Source organism: Apteryx mantelli, chromosome 26 (assembly GCF_036417845.1).
Source record: "Apteryx mantelli isolate bAptMan1 chromosome 26, bAptMan1.hap1, whole genome shotgun sequence".
Taxonomy (NCBI): Eukaryota; Metazoa; Chordata; class Aves; order Apterygiformes; family Apterygidae; genus Apteryx; species Apteryx mantelli.
In genome coordinates, this window is record NC_090003.1 from 9,256,962 (window position 1) to 9,277,673 (window position 20,712).

At 56.7% G+C, this 20,712-nt stretch overlaps 1 protein-coding gene across 3 annotated transcripts; it reads right to left on the reverse strand.

Moving 5' to 3' along the window:
- Positions 1-2,366: 2,366 nt before the first annotated feature.
- On the reverse strand, positions 2,367-13,030 carry NBL1 (NBL1, DAN family BMP antagonist). 3 transcript variants are annotated; one of them, XM_013946126.2, is made up of 4 exons: positions 12,904-13,030; positions 4,410-4,604; positions 4,095-4,206; positions 2,367-3,687 (listed from the first exon to the last, which is right to left on the reverse strand). In XM_013946126.2, exons 1-4 carry the CDS (start codon positions 12,987-12,989, stop codon positions 3,433-3,435), a joined length of 648 nt encoding a protein of 215 aa, XP_013801580.2. In that variant the 5' UTR covers positions 12,990-13,030; the 3' UTR covers positions 2,367-3,432. The 3 variants fall into 3 exon arrangements, with proteins under 3 accessions (XP_013801580.2, XP_013801571.2, XP_067167150.1); XM_013946117.2 differs by lacking the exon at positions 12,904-13,030 and adding an exon at positions 12,337-12,436; XM_067311049.1 differs by lacking the exon at positions 12,904-13,030 and adding an exon at positions 7,840-7,877.
- Positions 13,031-20,712: the final 7,682 nt, after the last annotated feature.

Genomic DNA, 20,712 nt, shown 5'->3' on the forward strand with positions numbered 1-20,712 from the left:
TGGCAGATTTGCCCCCTTGCTCCCAACGGTCTCCCAGGGACAGCCCAGGTTTCCCAAGTGGATGAGGGAAATTCAGGCAGATGAGGATCCTGGAAGCCATCTCGGAGCAAGGGACAGGGAGGTGCAGAATAGGGCTCACCTCCGCGCCTGGGAACAGCCCACGCACTGCCCATCGCCCCCCAGGACCTCTGCGTCACCCGGCAGCTCTTTGCCGGGGAACAGCTGTGTCACTCGCACCGGGACAAGCTCTCCTGGGAGCTCGTGTCCTCTCTCCGCTCCCCTAGGAGCCCTTTCTCCTTGGATGCTCCCAGGCAAACCTCCTGGCCACTTTTGCGTCACTCTGTCCTGGCAGGCATCCCGGGGCGCAGCACACACGCAACGCTCTGATCGCAGCGGGAGGTTTCTCTAAAAAAGCGCTCGTACCAGGAAACCCTCACTTCCGCGTCCCATCTGCGCTGGGAACAAGTAAGGAAACCCACCCCGAGGCCACACTGCGACAACCTCCCGGCTAGGATAAATCGGGGCAGCGGCACAGATTTATCCCAGCTGGGCCCGCGCTCGGTGGGGAAGTCACGCCACAGCACGAAGCCCTACTTCCCGCTCACCCGTGCTGCACCCCAACTTGGGACCATCCCAGTTTCTTCTCCGCTGCTTTTGCTCCAGGGCAGAAGATTGGATCAGGACTGTGTCCTCCACAACTAGGTATGTGGGAGGTTTTGCACGTTCGGTTTGGGCGTGCTGGTCGGAAAAGCGAATCCAAATTGATTGAAGCCACGTGTTTAAAAAGCCTGCCTTGAAACGAGGTCCAAATCCTACCGTGGCCTCTGCAAAAGCTTTTGCACCCCAGCAGCTCTGCTGGCCCGTTTGTGCTCCCCCCGCCGTGCTGCATTTCCGGACGCGCCTGCAGGACACGGGGGTGCCGGTTGCCACCAGCTCTGCTCGCCAGTATTGCTAGCAGGGAAAGCAAAACCGGGTTGCCAACAGCCACCCGAGGGTGGACATGGCTAAGAAAGGGCTCCTGAGCTGAGAGACCTCAGCGAGGGAGTCCAGACAGGTCAATGCTTAACGCCGCGACCTCCAATAGCACCATCCACCCACAGGATCTCGTTCCATCCTTAAACTGGAATGTCTCCTTAGGGGAGATTTGGAAAGGAGCCTGGCTAGCGACCTTGCAGTTTGGTCTGCAAAATGGGAGGCTTAACCCTCTGCTGCCTGGGTTGTGGTGGGAAGCTGAGCTCACCAAAGCTCAGGCTGTATCGAAAGGAGATGGAGACAGCCTGCTCCGGACACCTTGAACTCCACCGTTGGGAGTTTATAGGGACAGTCCCCTTGCTAAATGCAGCCCATTTTCCCTGCACACCAATACACATCCCATGGGAAGCCAGTAAACCCTGGGTGTTACCACCTTGCCTGGCTCATCCTGCCCTCGCTTCCTCGCTGCGCTGTTCCTGGAGCCACGCGAGGAGCATCTGGGTGCGCTACGGCTGCTCTGGCAATGCAAATCCCGTGCAAAGCACCCGTCTCCCTGCACTTGGCGACAGCACGGGTTTCTCCACCTTTTCCTGCCTCCTGGCTCTCCGAAAGGGCTCCTTTCCTCCGGAGGAAACAGCCTAAAAACATTGTCTTAATGCACAGACCACCTCCGCCCCTCCAGGAGCAGACGGGACCATCCCTTGGGGTTAGGCTTGGTATAGGGAGCGTCATCTGCTCCCGTCTAAGGGCACAACCACCCTGGGTGGCCGGACACCCGTGGGACCGGAGGTTTGCCACAGGCTCGGAGAGGGAGCGCTCTGCCCTGCCCGGGGAGCCCTCGATCCAAACACCCTTGGGAACGAGGCGCCTGGGTCCCCTCCTCACTCACGACGCGACGTCTGCGTCCACGTCCAAGCTCGCCTTCCGCCAGCCCAAGCGGCAGTCCTGGAGGCCACGAACATCTGGAGGCGGCGAAACACGCTGGATCGAGAGTGTCACCTAGTGGCAATAGAGCTGATAAAGGTTGCTCGTCCCCGCCGAGACCCCCGCGCGCTCCCCACGCCGGTGGACGCCGCCAGCCCTTAAACCTCCGAGCGAGCGGCGGCGGCGACACGGGCCCCCGAGCGCAGCGAGACCCGGGCGGCAGCTGCTCCCTGGGTCCAGGTGGAGCCCACATGCCGCGTGTTTGGGGTCGGTTTTCTTTTTAGCAGCTCTCCTTCCTCCTCCTCCTCCTCCTCCTCCTCCTCCTCCTCCTCAGCTGCATGCAGCAGAAAGCTGCAGGGAGCCGTCGCTCGCCCGTGCCCTGTCCCCTCCTGCACCCTGCTCTCCGGTCTGGCGTCCTGCTGTAAAGGGCCTACTCCCAAAAACCAGGCAGGCGTCAGAGCACTGAGAAATGGAAGTCAGAACTAATTTATTTAAGAAAAACCTGTAAAAAGGAGGGGGAGGGAGGGCGGGCATCGATTACAAGCTCTGGAAGCTCTTGTCAGGACAGCGCCAAAGGAATCAGCTTTATACAACAGAGAGAAAGGGGCAGCAGGAGGGGCCCGGGACCGTCCCCCGCCTCCGGGCCACCCCCGCGGGGTGCGGAGCGGTCCCCCTTCTCCCTCCACCGCGGTTAAAGTGCAGCAGGGAGAGGGGGGAGAGGGGCTCGCGGCCTTCGCCCGCGGGCTACGAGCCGCGGAGCCCCGGCGCCGGTGGCCCGACGCAGCTCCCTCGCCCCCGGGGCCGCAGCGGAGCGGCGGAAAGCCGAGGCGAGGAGTCTCCGGCGAGCAACGCCGCGGCTCTGAGGACCGGCGAAGCCCCGGCGGCCCCAGAGGCACATTCGGGGGCAAAATACTCCCTAAGAGCTACCTAATACGAGGGGGGGGGGTCGGGGATGAAGCAGGATCCAGCGAGCACTGGGAGGAACGGCGCGTCCACGCCGAGCCCGCACGGCCCCAGGCGGGCAGGGGAGGCAGCGGGAAGAAGGGATGTGCCCTGGGAGAAAGGTTCATCTCCTCCGGGAGCGTGGAGAGGCTGCATCCTTCCTTCCCCCACTCCAAGCAAGAGCCGTTTGCAGGAGAAAAAAAACCAGGAGGACTCAGCAAGGACTCCGGAGCACGTTCAGGAGCCTGCGCGCAGCCCCCGGAGAGCCCAGCTCGGCTCTTGCTCTCCGCCACGGCTCCTTCTGCCCAGGCTCCCGCTTCTCTCAATATATTATTACTATTATGTGCAAGTAGTTTTGCTCCAGAACCCCCCCCCCGGAGCCTTCCTCTCTTGGCCCCGCAGCTCCGGCCCCACGTCCGCACCCCAGCCCCGCCTGCGCCGCGAAACGGGCGCCGCGGAGAGCAAAGCGTGAGGGTAGCTATTAGACAAGGAAAGCCGCCACCGCCCCCCCTCCCTCCCCGACCCCGGCCCTCTCCCTTCGCGCGCGCCGCCTGCCCGCGCTGCCGGCTGCAAGGACAGTCCCCGAGGGCCAGGTCACTCGTCGCCCTCCTCCTCGTGGTGGTGGTGGCTGGAGGCCGGAGGCTCTTCCACCTCTTGCTGGTGGTGGGCGTAGTGATGGGGGCTGGGGCCCTCGGCGGGCATGTTCTCCTCCGCGTTCAGGTAGACGTTGAACAGGGCTCCCTCGTGGCTCGGCTCCTTCCCGCAAGCCTGGCAGCTGCAGTGAAGTATCTTCTCCACCAACTTGTCAACCCTGGGGATCTCGTCGTTGCCTGGGCAATCCAGCGTCACCTGGGCAGGAGGAGGACGCAGCAAGTGAGCGCAGGGGACGCCCGCCGGCTCAGCGTCCTGCTGGGGATGGTCTGACCTGCCCCACGCCCCGCAGATTCGGGGCACTTTACACCGGAAACGATGGCTCGCTACCCGTATGGATAACCCCCCTCAGCCGGTCTGCAAGATAGGAGCGCTCTGGGAACATCCCACAGGACGTGGGACACTCAAGCGGGACACTGCTTCCAAGCACTACTGGAGCAGAAACGTCAGCGGTAACTGCTAAGGCCACCCACAAGCCATGTCACGGAATATCTCAGCTAAGAAGCTGAAGTTTGGCCTGAACCATCTGCCCAAAGGGCTGAGAGCCCCTGAGCAAGGCCATCTCCGGCCGCAGAAAGGACCGTGGAGCGGGCAGGGATACTCACGATTTCCCACATAGACTGGGCTGGCATGCAGGAGTCGCAGTGAACCAGGGACTCCGTGGACTGAGGGAAGGTGTTGGGGACGCTGTAGCTGAAACACTGTCCCAGGCAGGCCCTGCAAAGACAAGAGGAAGGATGAGGGCTCAGGCTACGTGCCGGCTCTTCCCAGCAGGGCAGAAAGGGATTTGACTTTCCGCTGCGACGGGCAGAGGCAGGACGTCGTGCCTGGCTTCCAGCGACAGTCCCACGGCCGCTCCGGCGCCATCGCCAAATGGAAACCGGCTGCGTGCAGGTCGGCACGGAGAAGGAGACCCGTACCTGTTCTGGATGGACTTGGACTCGCAGCCGCTGTGGCCCACGATCTGGGTGATGTTCTTCGCCTCACACCACGCGCTCTTGTCCGGGAAGAGGGCGAGCTTGTTTATGGGGGGTGGCGCGGCCAGGAGCAGTGCTGGGAAGAGGGCGCCAAGCACGAACCATAGCATCATGGCCAGCTCCGCCGAAACCCTGCAACTGAAGCCGGAGAGCAAAGCGTTAGCAGGATGGAAAACGGGCAGGCCGAGCCGTTTTTCCAACCTCGGGGCAGTTCTCGGCTGGGTCAAGCACGGGGCGCAGCCTCCCAGCGCGGGTGTACTCACAGCTCCCTCCCCGGCCATCGCCGCGGCCGGGGAGGCTCCCCAAAACACCGCGCAGGGCTGCGGGACGCGCTGCTCGGAGATCGCCGCCTCTTGCCCGTGCAAAACCCGCTCCAGGGCGGGCAGGCTCAGCCACCGCCGCGTCGCTTCTCCCAGAGCTTTGCACCGGGAGGAGCAGCGGGCTTTTCGCCAGCTCTCCCCCAAGGCCGGCCGGGAGAAGTTTGCAAAACAAAAGCATCGCCTCCGAGGGCAGGGCCGAGCCAGGCTGGAGAAGTCGGCGGACCGCAGGAATGTTTTCCTTTGAGGAAGGAGCCGACTTCCCCGCTTCCTGTTCCCCCACCTTAAGCCGGCCTTGCAGCAAGCCTGCCCAAGGGCAAAGGCCCTGCTTTTTCTGGGAAAGCAACGGCTTTTCTCCTGGAAGCGCGCAGCAGGTGTCGCTGCAAGGCAGCGGCAGCAAGCGAGGAGCAATGGAAACCTCAATCCAGAGGCCAGAAACCCGCGGAAACACCCAGTCCAGCACTTATTTTTATAGAGCCATTCAAATTCAGGCTGTCAAACGCTTACTCCGAGGAGGGGAACTCGGTCTGCAGACGAGGGGGGACCTTCTGCTACAAGGCATGAAGCTGGTTCGCAAAGGTGGTGGGCCCCGAAGGTTACTTACCACCCCCCGAGAAATCCCACGCAGGGTTTCCTTGCGGGCCGGCTGTATTCTCGAGCCAAGGTGGCTGCATTAACACTCCCAATCGCTGGGGAAAGGCAGATGGAAAAGCATCACGGAAATAGGGAAATTTTTTCCTTTGTGGGGTTTGGATGGAGTCGTAGCGAAAGGCAGACGTTTACGCTTTCTAAAATACGTTAGAGCCGTGTTATTTGTTATTTCCTTCTGTTTGTTTATCCAGACAACGATCCAAAGCCCACACTGGAAAGACTCCGATTGATTCCCATGGCTCCCGGACCCAGCCCTCTAACGGCTGCTGGGGAAGGCAAGGAAAAACGCCCTGTTTATCAAACACGGGTGGCAGAAGCAGTTCTGCGCAAGGAAATCCCAGTCTACCTGCGCGCTCTTCACCAGCACGTCCTTGGCCAGAGGACCACCAGGTCTAGCTAAAACTCTGGAGATGCCCCACCGCAACTTCAGCTCAGCCACTCTTGAGGTCAGGATGGGGCAGAAGCTTTAGCCCCGTTATACCTCTGGATTGAAGGTATAAATCCGCTTGGATCGGGCTCCAGAACTGCCCTCCCTGAGCGACACAGAGAGAGAGGAAGATGCTTCCCCCAGATGCTCCATCCCAGGTCCCAGGTGGGCACCGCCGCCCCCTCGCCCCAAGCAATCCGGTGGGCTTTCTGCTGGCTTTTGTTTCCCGATTAGAAGGGAAACGCGGCGGCGATGGGTATAACGTGACACCCCCTTTACAGGCCTGACTTCCTAATGCTCAGTCACAGCCACAACACTTGTTCCCGGGAGTCCCCGGGGTCCCCGGCGGGAATACGCACGCCAAGCAGGGTCTGCAGGGTTCGCTGCGAGATAAGCAGGGGGCTTTAGCCCCTGAACTTGCCCTGCCCCTTAAGGAGAGCCGGGCGGTTAAATGCGTTAGCTCCTTCTGGAAGCTGTCCCGAAGACAGATCCGCAGGGCTTGTGTCTGCTCCCTGGGAATTTCTCCGTTTCAGCAGGGGAATTCTGCGATTTCTGCTAAAACGTACACAGCTACGCCGCCCGCCCGCTCGGATCTCTGCAGGGAGCGTCGCTCATTCCTCAGATGCCGGGAGCTCTGCGCCGAGCAATCCCGCTCCCAAAGGCAAGTCCGGGATCAGAGCTGGGATGTGACCCAAAGAGCGATCACAACCCCCCTGGGGAACAGCTGAAATTCCTCCGGAGCCAGCACGCAAGTTCACTTCCACACGCCTGCTAGAGAGCAATTTCCTTCTTTCCAGAGAAGGCGGCGATGAGTTTTTTTTTTCCGGGTTTCTCTGCATCTATACCCAAGGGCAAAGATGCAAACAGGTCCGTCAACGGGGCATTTTCCAGGAGGGAGAGGTGTCCCTGCAGCACAGGACCTGTCCGTCACAGCAGAGCCACGGCCAGCACAGCAGGATGGATCATCTCGGAGCCGTCGGGAGGGAGCCGGGGCTGGAAGCGGGCTGCTCTGCAACTGCGGCACGTCCCCTGGCCTAGCTCAAACCAGTCATGCGAACGGAGCTGCCACGAAATCCATTCATCTGACAGCAGCCACCGGGTCGGAGACAAAAGCGCCGTGTTCCTTCTCCCCCCGCCCCGGCTGGGAAGGGAAGGGAAGGGAGAAAAGCAGACAAGGCACCCGAGCAGGTTTGCAAACTCCCGATTAAATAAAGGCATTGAGCACATTCCTCCGTGACAAGCTAAATTACACGTTGCAGCCCCGAAAGGAACAAGTGCGCGCTCCTCGGCGCTGACCCCGGCTCGCCGGCGGGAGCAAGCGCTTCCCCGCGCGCAGGGGGCTCTTTCCCTCCTCCGCACCGCGGCATTATTTTTATTTTCCCTGCCTGCGAGGGGCTGCAAAGCAGCGGCCCCGGGGCTACGCCGGCCCCGCGGGCTCCGAGTCAGGTCCCTAACAGAGGAGCGGCGACCTGGCTCTGCTGCTGCCGCGGGAAGCCGCCGCCGCCGCGCGCTTCGCCCCTGGCAGACTAAACAGGCCGCGCGTCGGGGTCATCCGTCACGGCGCAGGCCCCGAGCCAGGAAAACCCACTTCTATCGCAAGCCGGTTCCCTAAGTCCTTTCCCAGATGAAAGAGAAATCAAGTGACTCAGCCCTCGAGCCTGGCACATCCCCGGCTCCGGAGACAAACAACGGCTCCGCGCACGCACAGCTGCAGCCTGCGGCCCGCGATCCTTTTCCAGCCTCTCCCCGTGCCGCCGGAGCCGAAGGGCGAAATGTCGGAGGCTCCCTTCGGAGGCTCGCAGAGGCCGCCGGGAGTCCAAGCCTTGAGGTCCGGCGGCGCTCGGAGAAGCTCCTTCCTGCCGTCCCGGCAGCTCCGGGGACTCGCGGGAGTCAGGAAAGGAGAGCCCTCACCAGCGCTGGGAAGCAGCTGGGAAAATCTACACGGTAACATCGGCCGGAGGACAACCACGGGAATTACCTCGGAGGCCACGTTCCCACCATCCGGCCTACAGCTGTTCCCAGCCATTTGGAAACCAAACACTTCTGGAGGGAAATAAAAAAGATCTAATCAGTTTTACCCTCTTTTTCCAGGGGGAAGTTACACCGTAATACAAGACAAGCCTGCAGGTGGACACGGCGAACGTTTCTGGAGTAGTTTAATAGATTTATATGTATTTTCTTATCCAGGATCTTGCAATTTTGCCAAAGACATAAAAACACAGATGCAGGTATATCGTGCTGGCGACCACACACGCAGCATCCCAGGTTGTGAGGGACAAGAAATCCCTGAGCTTTATAAACGCTGCTCCGCTCAGGCTCAAAACTCGCAAACGCGGGACAGAAATAGCGTCAGCTCCGCGCCGTAGCTAAGGAAAGCGAGGTGCAACGCGGGGAAATGGCCTCACCTCGGTGCCTAACTCGGCGGTTAAAGCCCTTAGGCGAGATGCACGAGATCCTGGCTTGTGCCCCATCTCTCGGGGCGCCGCTCCGTGTTTCCCTGTTTCCTTCCTTGCCGCACGGCGGCCAGGCGAGCCGACGGGAACGGAGCAGGGATCTGCACGCAGCCGCGGCCCTCGGAGGGATCCTGCCCCGCGCGGAGCCGCTGTTCACCTCCGTGAGCTTGGTTCCTCCTCGGGTGCTTCAAGGCCAGGGCTTGTTCTTCTCAAATCCCCAAAGCTCCACCAAGATCCTCGGGAGCAAAACGTTTTACAGAGCACAAGGCTTTATTTCTGAAAAAGGCGAACCAAACTCTGCAGGCGCTTCAAAGGAGGCAAAGCCACGTTAAATATCCGATTTGGTGACAAGCGGGAAAAACCACGACCTGCCCCAGCGAGATCCAGGACACGGTTCTCCTCCCGCACAGGATTTTGTCTGCACAGTGATTCCTGAATACGACAGGGAATTGCCTCTTAGGAATCTCGACTCAAATAATGTTTGCTTACACAGGACAAAAAAAATATGATAGGTCGCTCTTAGTAAAAAAAGGTTTCAATCAAAACGGGGGAAACCCGAAAGATTGCTGTGTACTGAAAAAAATCAGAACGATTAATTTTATTCAGCGCTTTCCCCTTTCCTGAAATTTGCTTTCAGGTAAAACTGCGATAGTTTTACATTTTTAATTTGGTTGCAAAAAGTACAAAGTACACCGTCCTTCAGGGGTCTCCACTGTTGTGCCTGCAATCCCCCAAATTCATTTGATCAACGTCACGGTAAAACCGCCAGGGGAGAGGGAAGAGAACGATGCGCTTAACTAGTCTCGAGGTAATTCCTCGGGACAGCAAGACAGACGAGTGCTTAACTCAACACAGAAATCTGATTTGAGCCGAGAGCTTCAGTCTTGCTTTGCTGCGCCGCAAACTTTGGGAAGAAATTACGAAAAAATAAAAATTGTACAAAATAACCCCCTGAGGAAGGCGTTTGTTATTGCACAGGCACGAGAACCAACCCCAAAAGCCGTGTCGTTTCTCACTCCGCATCCGGCTGTCTCCGCTTCTTCCAAATACAGCCGATCCGAGAGCTTCCCGCTCCGCATCATATTAATTTCCACTCGAGCACGGCTGGGTGATTCACAGAAATAAAGCAGAAAGAGAGAAAAGCAGCGCGGCATTTTTAAAGCCCTCTCCCCTCTCCATTTTGGCCAGAATTTCAAAAGAGCTCGGCACCCTGGGAGCTTAGATCTGGCTTCTCGAGCAGGCGCTGAGCACTTGAGAAACTCATTTTGTGCAGCTGGAGAAAAAATCCAAGCTCCTTTACCTACAAAAGTCATTCGAAAGCTACCTGTGGACTGAGAGCGGCTTCGGAAGGGGTCCTAAGGGAGCTCTGCTGGAAAAGGGACACGCTAACGGCCTGGGGAGGAGGCAGGCGCAATAGAAACAGTTTCTGGTAATTTATTTCAATTGCTCAATTCCTTTAGCGTTAAGTACAGTCCCCGCCGGGAAAACGCATCAGCCTCGAGCGTGCAAATACATCTTCGCTCCTCTCCCGGCTCCTTCAAGCACCTGCTCGAATTGCGGGGCTCAGCCGCCCCCCCCCGAGCGGCAGGACGAGCCGGCCGCCTCCGGCTCCCGCGTTTTTGCAAAGGATCTCGAGACCCCGCGCGAGGAAGGACGAGCCCGCGACGTGCTTCGGCCGGAGCAGACGCCAGCGGCAGGTCGTACCCAAGCGCGCTGCAAACACGAAAAATAGGCGCTTGCAAAGGCGGCTGCCAGCAACGGTTCAGCCCGAGGCCTAGGTCGCATGTCGAGACCTGAAGGAGGCTCAACTCCCCGCTGCGTTTCCCCCCCGCGCCGGGGATTCCCACGCGGCCCGGCCCACGCGCCGAGAGCCGGCGCGGGGAGCGTTTGCAGCCCGGCTGCTGCGGAGGGAGCCGAGCCGGAGCTTTGGACGGGCAGAAAGTATCCGAACGGGGTACAAATCCTTGGAAAACGCCGCGCGGGGAGGGTATTTAGCGCCCCGCAGCTGGGTGCTCTTTCCAAAGCCGTTTGCCTCCTGCCCACTGCAAGCATCGGGCTCCCAGATGGCGGGGAAGGAGGGGCCCATCTTCCTCTTCATCTTCATCTTCATCTTCTCCGTAGCATCGTTAATCGAGACAATACCTCAGTCGCCCTATTGTATGTCCCCAAAGCACCTGGCTCGCCGTGCGGTTCCCCTTGTGCTGCCTTTCATTGAAGCTATGGCCTCCCTCCTCCTTTTTCGGTGAAAGCAGCTTTCAGGAGGACCGGGTTAAAATCCGAACCGCCTCCGGGAAAGGTTTGCTTTCGCCGGTGTTTGCTTCACGAGCAGGCACCGGCCGTTTCCCCGGGGAAGGCCGGGGGGGGGAGCGTTTCTCCCCCCCAGCAGGCCCAGTTCTGCTTTGCCTTAGAGTGAGGTAAACTGGGACCGGCTCCTCCAAATGACGGGCGCAAGTGAGATCAGGATCTGGCACCGCTCGTCCTACTCAAAACAAGCGTAACTGGAACCAGATAAAACCAGTTCCAGTAAATAGTGGCCACTGGGATTATTATTATTATATATATATATATATATATTTTTTTAATTTAACCCACGCGCAGCGCAAGGCCGTCTCGCAGTCAGGGCTGGGAGTTGTCTCAAACGCCAACCACGCTCGCTCGCAGCTTGGCCGCTCATTCATCACCAAACTCGTGGGGAAAACAAAAAAAAAACCAAGCCGTGTCTGACGCAGCGGGGTTGCGCTCGCGGGATCAGGTTCCCGGCCGCTACAGCGAGAGGTAGAAAGGGGAAAGGGGTTTGTGGACAAAGTTGGGGATCTTTCGGTGGCCGTTCGGGATCTTTCTCGCCGTTTCCCTTTGCACCGTGCGGGCTGTATCCTGGCCCCAGCCAAATCGCTAGCGCAACTCCCATCGACTTTGGCGTTGCTGTTTTACGCTCGTGGTTTTTTTTTTTTATCACTGCTTTAAACCGCCCCGGCCCTGGCGCTCCGGCCCCGACCGCCCCGCGTCGCTCGGTCCGTAAACGGCACCGCGCGAGAAACAAAGGTCCGGGGAGACGGCAAGCGCGGCTGCAGCGAGCGGCGAGGGCGAGTGCGGGCTCCCCCCTCGCTCATCCTCCCCGCAAAGGAGGATATTATCAGCTCCTCATGTTTATAAGGGTCCGATTCGAGCAGCTGAGAAATTTCTCCACTGCGGGCAGGTCTCAAGGGCGACTTTGAAAGCAGCCTGGCTCGGGGCCCGATCCTGCGCTTCCCGGGCACCCAAAACTCCCTCCGGCTTGACTGTTTTCCTTGGGAGAGACGGCTGGGCCCTGGGGAAGACGATCTCGGTCGCCCTCTTTGCAACACCACAACACCCGAGCTGTAATTCAGCACAGGGAGGTCAAGCCAAGATCCCGGCGTCTGCTCCGGGCTGTTTGCAAACACTCGGGATTTTTATCCTGAAGGCAAATTCCATTTCCCATCCTGCAGTTTGTAAATTTGAGGCAAGCTGCCTTTTTCAACTGCATTCAAAGAGCAGAAGTGCCCTTTGTAAACGACTGATTTGGGATGGACGTTCCGAAAAGGACATTAAGTTCCTGGGCTAAAAACCCGAGGGAGAATCTGGGCCTCGCAATATCACTAGGATCTTTGCCGCTCGCTTCAGCGGGGTGCAAATTTTCCCCCAAGGAATCTGCACGGCAAAGCTGCCTTGCCCCAACCCCACGGACGCTTCACGCAGGCTGAATTTTCAAGTGGATGCAGTTAATCCTATACGCAAAAGTTACACCGCAGAGCAGAGCATGTGTTTCTAAACGGACGGTGCCTGGGTATGATAAATGTTAGCAGGAATGTTAAAGCATAAGGGATCGTCCGGATCAACTTGAACGCAACCTGAAAACGAGCTCGATCATGTTCTGCCCTCCCAACATCTCTCTGCGAAAAAGAGAAACCCCCACCGCGTGGAAAATGCGGAGGTTGTTGTATAGAACAAACACGAATTGCCGCAAATAGCTACACAAACCGAAGTGCTGTGTTATTACTCACGAAACAGGTACAGACGTATCGTATAGAATCCTTTGCGATATTCCCGTAAGCACAAAAACTATTTGCAGGATATACGGATGTAAATTCATCTTCAGTACAAACTTGCCAAGTAACAAGAGTTTACTGTCCAGCCAGCCGGAAAATTTCCTTCCTTTACGATACCCCGACTATTCCTACGCGTCCTCCGGTGCTTCAGTCAATCAAGAAACTGAAGTTGCCGTTCTCTGCTGCGCATTTTTGCCCAAAGCCGAAAGGGAGGGGAAAGCCGCTGCCCGGCAGATGCGCGGCACCGAGCGGCTCCCCCATGCCCCGTTCTTTAATTTCGCTCGAGCGAGAGCGGCGGTGCGAAGGGTTGAGCGAGCGCGAAGCGGCTCCCCCGAAAGTCCGCCGCATCTGCAACCGATTTCTGCCCGTGGCGATGTCTCGTCCTCCCCCGGCCATCAATCACGCCGGGCGGGGAAGGAAGGAAGGAAGGAAGGAAGGAAGGAAGGGAGGGAGGGAGGGAGAGAAGAAGCGGCGAGGGGCGAGCGGCAGGTCCGCTGCTCCGGGGCGCAGCGCGGTACTCACCGGGCGGGCGGCGGCGGCGGGCGCATCCCAGGGGGGCCGGGGGCGCAGCCGGGGCCGCGGGCGGCGGTGCCCGGAGGCTGCCGCATCCTCGGCGCCGCGGCCCCCGGAGGAGCGGGGCGGGCGGACGGGCGGCTCCCGCCTCCCTCCCTCCCTGCTTGCCTGCCTCCCTGCCTGCCTGCCTCCCTGCCTGCCTCCCCCCGGTGCCGGGCTCCGGGCGGTGCCGCCGGCCCCGCCGCTCGCGATTGCACAACGGGCGCGGGCGGGGGGGGAAGCGAGAGGAGGGCAGGGACGCGGGGAGGGAGGGAAGGAGGGAGGGAGGGAAGGAGGGAGGGAAGGAGGGAGGGCGGAGGGAGGGAGGGAGGGAGGGCAGCGCCGGCCCCGCGGGAGGCGGCGGGGGGCCGCCGCGCTGCCCGCAGCCCCGGCGCCCGGAGCCCGGGGCCGCCGCCGCCGTGCGCCCGGAGCCGCCCTCGCCGCCTGAACGCGAGCGCTCCCGTTAAGAGGGAGTTCGTGACACCGAGGGCCGGGGCAGCGGCGGGGCCGCGGGAGCCCTGGGGACGGTTCTCCTTGAGCCACCACCGCACAGGACGGTTTTCTTCTCTTTTGTCACCTTCTCTTAGTTTCTTTCTCTTTTTTCTTTCCTTTCCCTCTTTTTCTCTTTTCTTCTTTTCTTTTTTCTTTCCTTCCTTTTCTTTTCCTTTCTCTTCTTTTACTTTCTTTTCTTTTCCTTTCCTTTTTTCCTTCCTTCCTTTTCCTCTTTTCTCCTCTTTCTCTTTTCTTTTTCTTTCTCTCTTTCTCTTTCTTTCTCTTTCTCTCTTTCTCTTTCTCTTTCATTTTCTTTCATTTTCTCTTTCTTTTCTTTCTCTTTCTCTTTCCTTTTTCTTTCTCTTTATTTCCTTTTTCTTTCTCTTCCTTCCTTCTTTCCTTCCCTTTCTTGCTTTCCTTCCCCTCCTTGCTTTCCTTCCCCTCCTTGCTTTCCTTCTTTCTTTCTGGCTGGGTTTCCAGCTTTTTTTCTTTCCTTCCTTCCTTCCTCCCTCTTTCCTTTCTTTCTCCATCTCTTTCTCTTTTTCTTTCTTCCTTCTCTCTCTTTCTTTCTCTCTTTCTCTCTCCCATTAAAAATCTAACAGCCACACACATTCCCAGTGAAACCCCATTCATCGCTCCCTTTCAGTTAAGATAATTGCCGGAGACCGGAAAGCCTCGGCTTCTATAAAGACGCAATCAATGTAATAGAGGCCGCCACATTAAACACTGGCGCAGCACCACCCAAATCAGAGATACCTGCGAGGCTTGGAGGAGCTTTGCTGGCTCCTCCTAGGTAAAGATTTGTGCGCAGAAAGATCAGAGAAGCAGGAAGAGAAGGCGGTAAGAAAGCAACAGCCGTGCTGAGAGAGGTGGTGGTGGTGGTGGTGCACCGGCAGCATCCTGGGAGAAGCTAAGCAAGCTTTAGGGCTGGGCGGCAGCCGAAAGGGGCTGCAGGCTGCCAGCGGAGGAACGGTTTCCTGCTGCCTGGTTCCTTCCAGCTCCAGGACAACAGGATTTTATAAATAAGCAGGATGGCAAAACCCTGCTTCCATCGACGCTTTCTTATCCTACTGGATACAACCTACCTGGCTCCAAACCTGTTCAGTTCCAAAGGGCCAACAACAGGCAGCGGAGCAGCCTGTGGCCACAACCACGTACCCTGGTCGGGAACCTAAACCCTAATCCCCCCCGCCGGCACGTACCATCCAGCTGAACTTGGGCTGCTGCGGATCGACAGCACTGACTAACCTCTACCTGCTTCTCATGACCAACACGACCAGCAGCGAGCCAGGAGGCTATTTTATTCCGAATAATGTAACGGGTGAAAAAAGGAGACATGAGAGACTTGGAAGCAAGTTCTCGGGTCTATGGATGAAGCAAGGTAAAATACGACGTAGATGTGGCCAGCTATGAAGCAACTGCCTGAGGGCATCAAGGTGAATTTCACCTGAGCGCATCAGGTTGGAGGTTTAGTATTTTGATGACTTTGGTGGGATCTCAGCCGGTTCTCCTCCCTGGGCGGTGATTATTCCGAGCGGAGCGCCAAGTTGCGTGCACAGATGCGAGCCAGCACGCAGCTCACTCGCTGCTTCCTTGTATTCATTCGTGTCCCCGTATTGTAAACAGCCAAACACCAGAAAAGGGAAACGCGGCAATCTGTAAATCTTGGGGGGGAGGCACAGGGAGCAGAGTTCAGGTTTTCTGGTGTCGGAAGAAACAGCGAGAGGTGCTGCACGACAGAGCGATCTGGCTGGAGGACAGAGAAGCTGCTGAGAGGCTGTTGAAGCCCTGGGCCAACGCTTTCCCCTTCCTCTTTGGCAATGCAACATCGCAGGCAGAACAAGGAGCGAAGGCCTGGTGCCTGCAGATGTCGTTTGGACAGGCACCGGCTAAGGCATGGGCTAGGGGCAGCCGCCACGCCGGCGGGAGCAAAAGCAGGGAGGCGACATTAGCCGGGAACGAGCTGTCTTCACCAGAAAGTTCTGGTGGTTCTTCAGTCGCGTTCACGGACTTCAGCAGCGTTTTTACACTCTTCCTATACCTCAGCCCCTCTTTTACCAGACCCCACTTCCCGCAGGCTCTGGGCGGCTTGTCACCTGCTCCCAAAACACCCGCGCCAAACTGGTCACTGTGACACAACCCTGCAGTCTCATCCCCCGAGGACAGCCCGTTTCGTCAGCCCGTTGTTGTCTTCCGCGGACCAACACCAGCTGAGCACACGGGCGCACGCAGCCTCGACCGAACTGCCCACACGCCCGTGTACGTCTTCCCCTTCAGCCCTTTCCCTCGCTGCCGGATCACGGAGGCTTCTGCGCGCTGACACCCAGCAGAAACCTGCTCCCAGGTCTCCAGGAGCTTCCCTCCCTCACCCAGCGTTGCCGTTTCGGGCCTGCTGGCAAACGCCCGCGGTGCCAGGGGCTCCCCGCTTGTCAGGACAGGATGAGGAACTGTGGGCGTGAGAATTAGAAGGGTGTACGTGTAAGTTAAAAATAAAACGATTCCTTTTACTTGCGTTTGAATGCAGATTCCAAGGCTCCCTGCCCACAGCTGGATGCTAGAAAACACACGCGGGGAAAGGCAGCGGTGAGGGAGAGCGCGCGCGCAGGGGCACGTGCGGTACTCTTGCCGGGAGATGGAGGCAACGATTTTACCACCCAGCGAGTTAGAAAGCTGGGGGGGGATTTCCCACCATGGGTTCAGGTGCGCGAAGGGAGAGGATGGTGACGGCGGCTGCAGGCAGGGTGCCAGGACCACGTCCCCCTGCCACGGCCGGCGCGCGACTCGTACGTGAGCACCTGAGAGCCAGGATGGAGCCTTGCAAATACCATCCCTCGTTTTTTAAAATTCACCCGAGACACACGGGTGCCGCCGGGCACCGAAAGCACTTCGCTGCTCGCTCAGCCCACCCGGCCAATCCGCCCGGAGCACCGCGTCCCGCTTAATAGCGCAGGTAGAAGTTAAGGGGCAGCTAGAGGGTTCAGCTGCTGGAGGAATTTGGACCGTGTCGCCTCCAGCAGGCTCGAGGACAACAAACTTGAGCCCTGAGCCGAAGCCCTCCGCATAGGCACAGCGGAGGCGCAGGAGTCCCAGCGATAATTTGGCTAGCTGGCTTGAAACGGAAAGTCCAGCTCGCCCGGCCGCGCGCGGAAAGCGAGCTGCAGGGCCAGGCCTGGCTGGTGGGGACTGCGCTCGGTAGCAAAGGGAAAGGATTTATCACAGAGCTCGTTTGAAAACATCTGGGCTCAGCAAATGACCTGGAATGCGACTCGGCGGCGGGGCGCCCCGCTCCGCGCAAGCCCTGCGAACGCGAGCTCCCGCCGGGCAAGGCTCGAGCCAGCTGCTTCCTCTAATCCCGTCAGCCCGGCCTTCGAGCGGGGTCCGAACGCGTGGCGAGCGGGACAGAACGCCCAAGTCCCATCCCCTCCCCTCCCCTTGGCCACCGGGATCAGTGGTTTCTCTGTAGCGCAGTGCCAACGCATTTCGGGGCCCTGGGGCAGCAGTGTATACAAATATATATAATAATAATAAAAAAAAGTTCCCCTCCCATCTCCGAGCAAGTCCAAGTGCGTTTAATCGCTTTATTTTCCACCTTGCCCCGGCCCCTTCTTCCCTCCCTCCCTCTCTTCCCCCGCAACGCAGGTCACGCACGTGCCTTCCCCTGCTCCGTTCACGTCCACGGGGACAGTTTCCAGCAGGGAAGGGGCTTCATTCGCAGGTGCCCTCTTTCCTAAGAGTTCAAACCGTTTTTCCTTTCTCCGTCAGAAATATCGGTTTCCTCCGGCTCCCCCTCTGATAACCATCTTATTTTTTTTCGCTGCAGAGCTTCCTCTCGCGGCAATCGCTCAGACCTTTAGATCATATTAATTATTTCTCTCCCGGCGCTGCCCGGAGGCCCCAGCCAAGCTCGGGGCCTCGTTGCGCTAGGTGCTGTATGTGTTTTAGAGACAGTTCTGGCACCGAAGCGCCGACGGCCTGACAACCAGCAGTACAAACTTAGAACGTACACATGTGCGCCGGGAACATTTTGCACATTACCGAAAGGAAACCAGCGCCCGCCTGAAACGGGGTGACTCAGCCCGGAGCAACACGGCGCTGCAGTCGCACAGAGAGAGGCTCGCGTACAAACTCGCTGGCTTTTAAGAAAAGCACCCAAAATCAGACATCCCGGCTTCCGCAGTCCTGTTACCGCCCGAGAATTTCAGCATTTTGGAAAATGAAGGTAAGAGAGGTGAAAGAATGGATGTGTTCCCCAGCAGATTAAACTCCTCCGCTCCCCATCTTATCCCAGAAGATAAATGCAAACGTAAACCTTAAGGTGATAACAGGATTTTCATATTTTAGAGGGTGCGGCTCATAAAATCACAGAAATGCGGGACCTCGACAAGTCTGCTTTCATTCCTTCCCTCTCCTCCTGCCCTGCAGCAGGATTGTGATTTCTGAGCGTGCTGTTGCAGCTGATGAGGAACCGAATGCAACTTGCCAGGGGACACGGCCAGAAGTCTTTAGCTTTCTTGAACGTGCCAACAGATCTGTGCTAGCGTTGGACCAACTTTTCGTTACTGTTTTTAATTTTTGCAGCAGTCCCCCGGATAACGACTGCCTCAGTAGCTGTTCCAACGTAAGACAAGAGTTAACGTTGCTTCGCGGGCCAGATTAGGGAAGCCTCAGTTAAATGATTATAGGCTCATCCTGTGCTCAGAGGAGTCACCATGACCTTCTCTCAATCTGCCAGCCTACCTCTATTTATTCCTAATATGGCTATAAAATCCGCATGTTAGCAGATAGTAAACCAGAGCCTCCCACAAGCGTGTCCCCTACTAGGATGTTCCCAGAGATTTAAGGCAATTATTTCTCAGGCCTTAAAAAAATCCAGTAAATTCATTTTCTTTGTTCAGTCTGACATGGTGCAGAGAGCACTACCGGGCAGACCTTCCCGCAAAGTCCTTCCAGCGCACCTCCAGTCCCAGCCCTCCGACACTCCTGCAATTCCAGCCCTAGGCTTCCATCCGTCTATCATTCCAAGATGTATTTATTGACATATGAAATACCCCATCTCCCCACAGATTATCTACGAAACCATGTAAACTTCGGAGAGAATAAAACAAAAACCGGGCCCCATGCCTGGAAAATGGAAAAAAAAAAAAAAAAAGCACACACCATCAGCCATTCCCTCCAACAAAACCAAGGAAGAGAAAACAATCCAAAAGGGAGGAGCTGGGAGAACAAAGCAGTAACGATCGGCGCATAGAAATAGGTCGTCTTACATCGGAGAACCATGCCAGGGACATCTTCAGGGAGCGTCTAACAAACAGGGTCTTTGAGCCGAAACGTTTCTGCCTTTAGTTCATACCAGATTAAGCCATGGGACAGAGACCAAGAACAATGCAGTCAACCTTTATGGCCTTAGAAGTTTAGGAGAATTTATGGCCAACAGGAACAGTTAGCTCATCTGATATGAATCCATGTGTGTTACAGGTCATTAGATTTCACCCTGTTACTCCCAGGTGGAGCACAGAAACTTGCATCTGGATAGAACAGGACTTCCAGAAAAGCTTCAGCTTTGGTTCAGACACCAAGAGCTGAAAAATCCCCCCCACTCCTCTGCTAATTTGTCCCGGTCACACTACTATAATTCAGTGCCTCACTGATCGTCTGCATGGCCTCTGTTTTGCAACGAAGATCGGATGTTTAGTCCTTTACCAACTGTAACCCGCCAAGTTTTTTGCAGAATGGAGACCTACAGTCCCTAGGTATGATCTGCATTCGTTGTGTCCGGATACAGAATTCCACGTTTGACTACATTAAAATTTACACTGCTCCGCTTCCTTTTTCACTTTCAGAGTATCCCACTAAATAGCAATTATTAATCAGCCACCATTTTTACACTTACTTCCAGATTATTAATGAAAATTACAAATAACACAAGGCATTATACTGACTCCAGCGGGAGACACGGCACCCACAGACCCCAGAGCACTGTGGTTTTGCAAATCAAATGTGGGACCATCAGGACACCAAAGGACTTTTTTTTCATGTGGCCACGGTCAACCTTTGAACCTAGAAAGAGACTCCTAAAAAAAGGCAGACTATATAACCCATGGCACATATATCCTTTAGCCTAAGCCTCTTTTTTCCTTATTCCATTGATAACTACAGCCCTTTCTCTCATCTCCCTTATTGCTCCATGCTGTAGCATCCTTTCTTGGAAAGAAGGCCTGGGAGTTTGTTGATAGAGAAGCAGGTGACTGGAAGAAACGAAAGCGTGGTAAGAAAGCGTAGCACCACTCACCTTCCATAGCACACCTTCACATTGCTCTTCCGGTATCTTCGAAGGGCAGAAGCCAAAGTATTCTGTGAACTGCAGGGGGAGATTCAATCCAGCACAGATGGGCAGGGAACGCTGGGGTCCCAGAATATAGGCTAGCTCACAGTACGGACCTGAACTTTACCTCTGAGTGAAGCAGGTCTCAATGCCACAACCATGTGGAGAGAGTATCATCACTTCCGTTTCACAGGGGAGAAAACTGAGGTTCCGAGAGGTTAAATAACTTGCTCACGGTCACAGGTTATCTTTGCCAGGGCTGGGGATAAAAGCCAACCCACAAGCGCTTGGGTACTGCAGAGAGAGGTGGAGTGTCCATGCCTTAGACCCAATACAACCTGCATTCCTGAGGTCATCATCTAGCAGTCTGCATTCCTAGGAGATTCAGTGAGGATGAAAAATGTGATTGGGAGAGAATGCCATACCCACGGCAGTACAAATCTAGGAACTTTAAAAAATTCTCTGAAAACACCATGGATGCTAGCGAACAAGCAGGGTAAACTGTAGGAGCCATAACTGTCCTCCAAGTGGCAAAGCACTGTCCCTCAGCACCTAGCCTGCAAGTCAGAGCTGAGTCTAGCTGACTTTGAATCAGCCTATAAAATACACATTATTCCCAGGGGAATGACACTGCGCCTCGGCGGCTAGTTAGAAACCTTCTATCACCACTGGACTCCTAAATCCTCAGGGAATGCATGGCTCATGGGATTAGTAATGGCTTTGGGTTAAGCTGTTAGTCACTAGTTCAAGCACAGCACTGAGGGGGAGGAAGAATACCCTCCAGACCTTCTAAAAAGAAACATACTCCTTCATACAACAAGAGATTTATGAACTGAATTTGAACTGATAAGGGCATGACCGTTTCTAGGCAGGGGAAGACGCTCCTAACCCGGAGCTGGAGTCCCTACAAGCAGTACCAATAAAGACTATAGATGAAGAGTGATTTATTAGCCACCAACAGCTTT

Bases quoted from the DNA above. Each gene is read 5' to 3' on its own strand.
- NBL1 (XM_013946117.2), bottom strand. From the start codon at position 12,425: ATGAATTTACATCCGTATATCCTGCAAATAGTTTTTGTGCTTACGGGA. The intron at 4,605-12,336 runs GTGAGTAATAAC...CTCCGGCTTCAG, and splicing joins GATACGTCTGTACCTGTTTC to TTGCAGGGTTTCGGCGGAGC. The intron at 3,688-4,094 runs GTGAGTATCCCT...CCTCCTGCCCAG, and splicing joins CCCAGTCTATGTGGGAAATC to GTGACGCTGGATTGCCCAGG.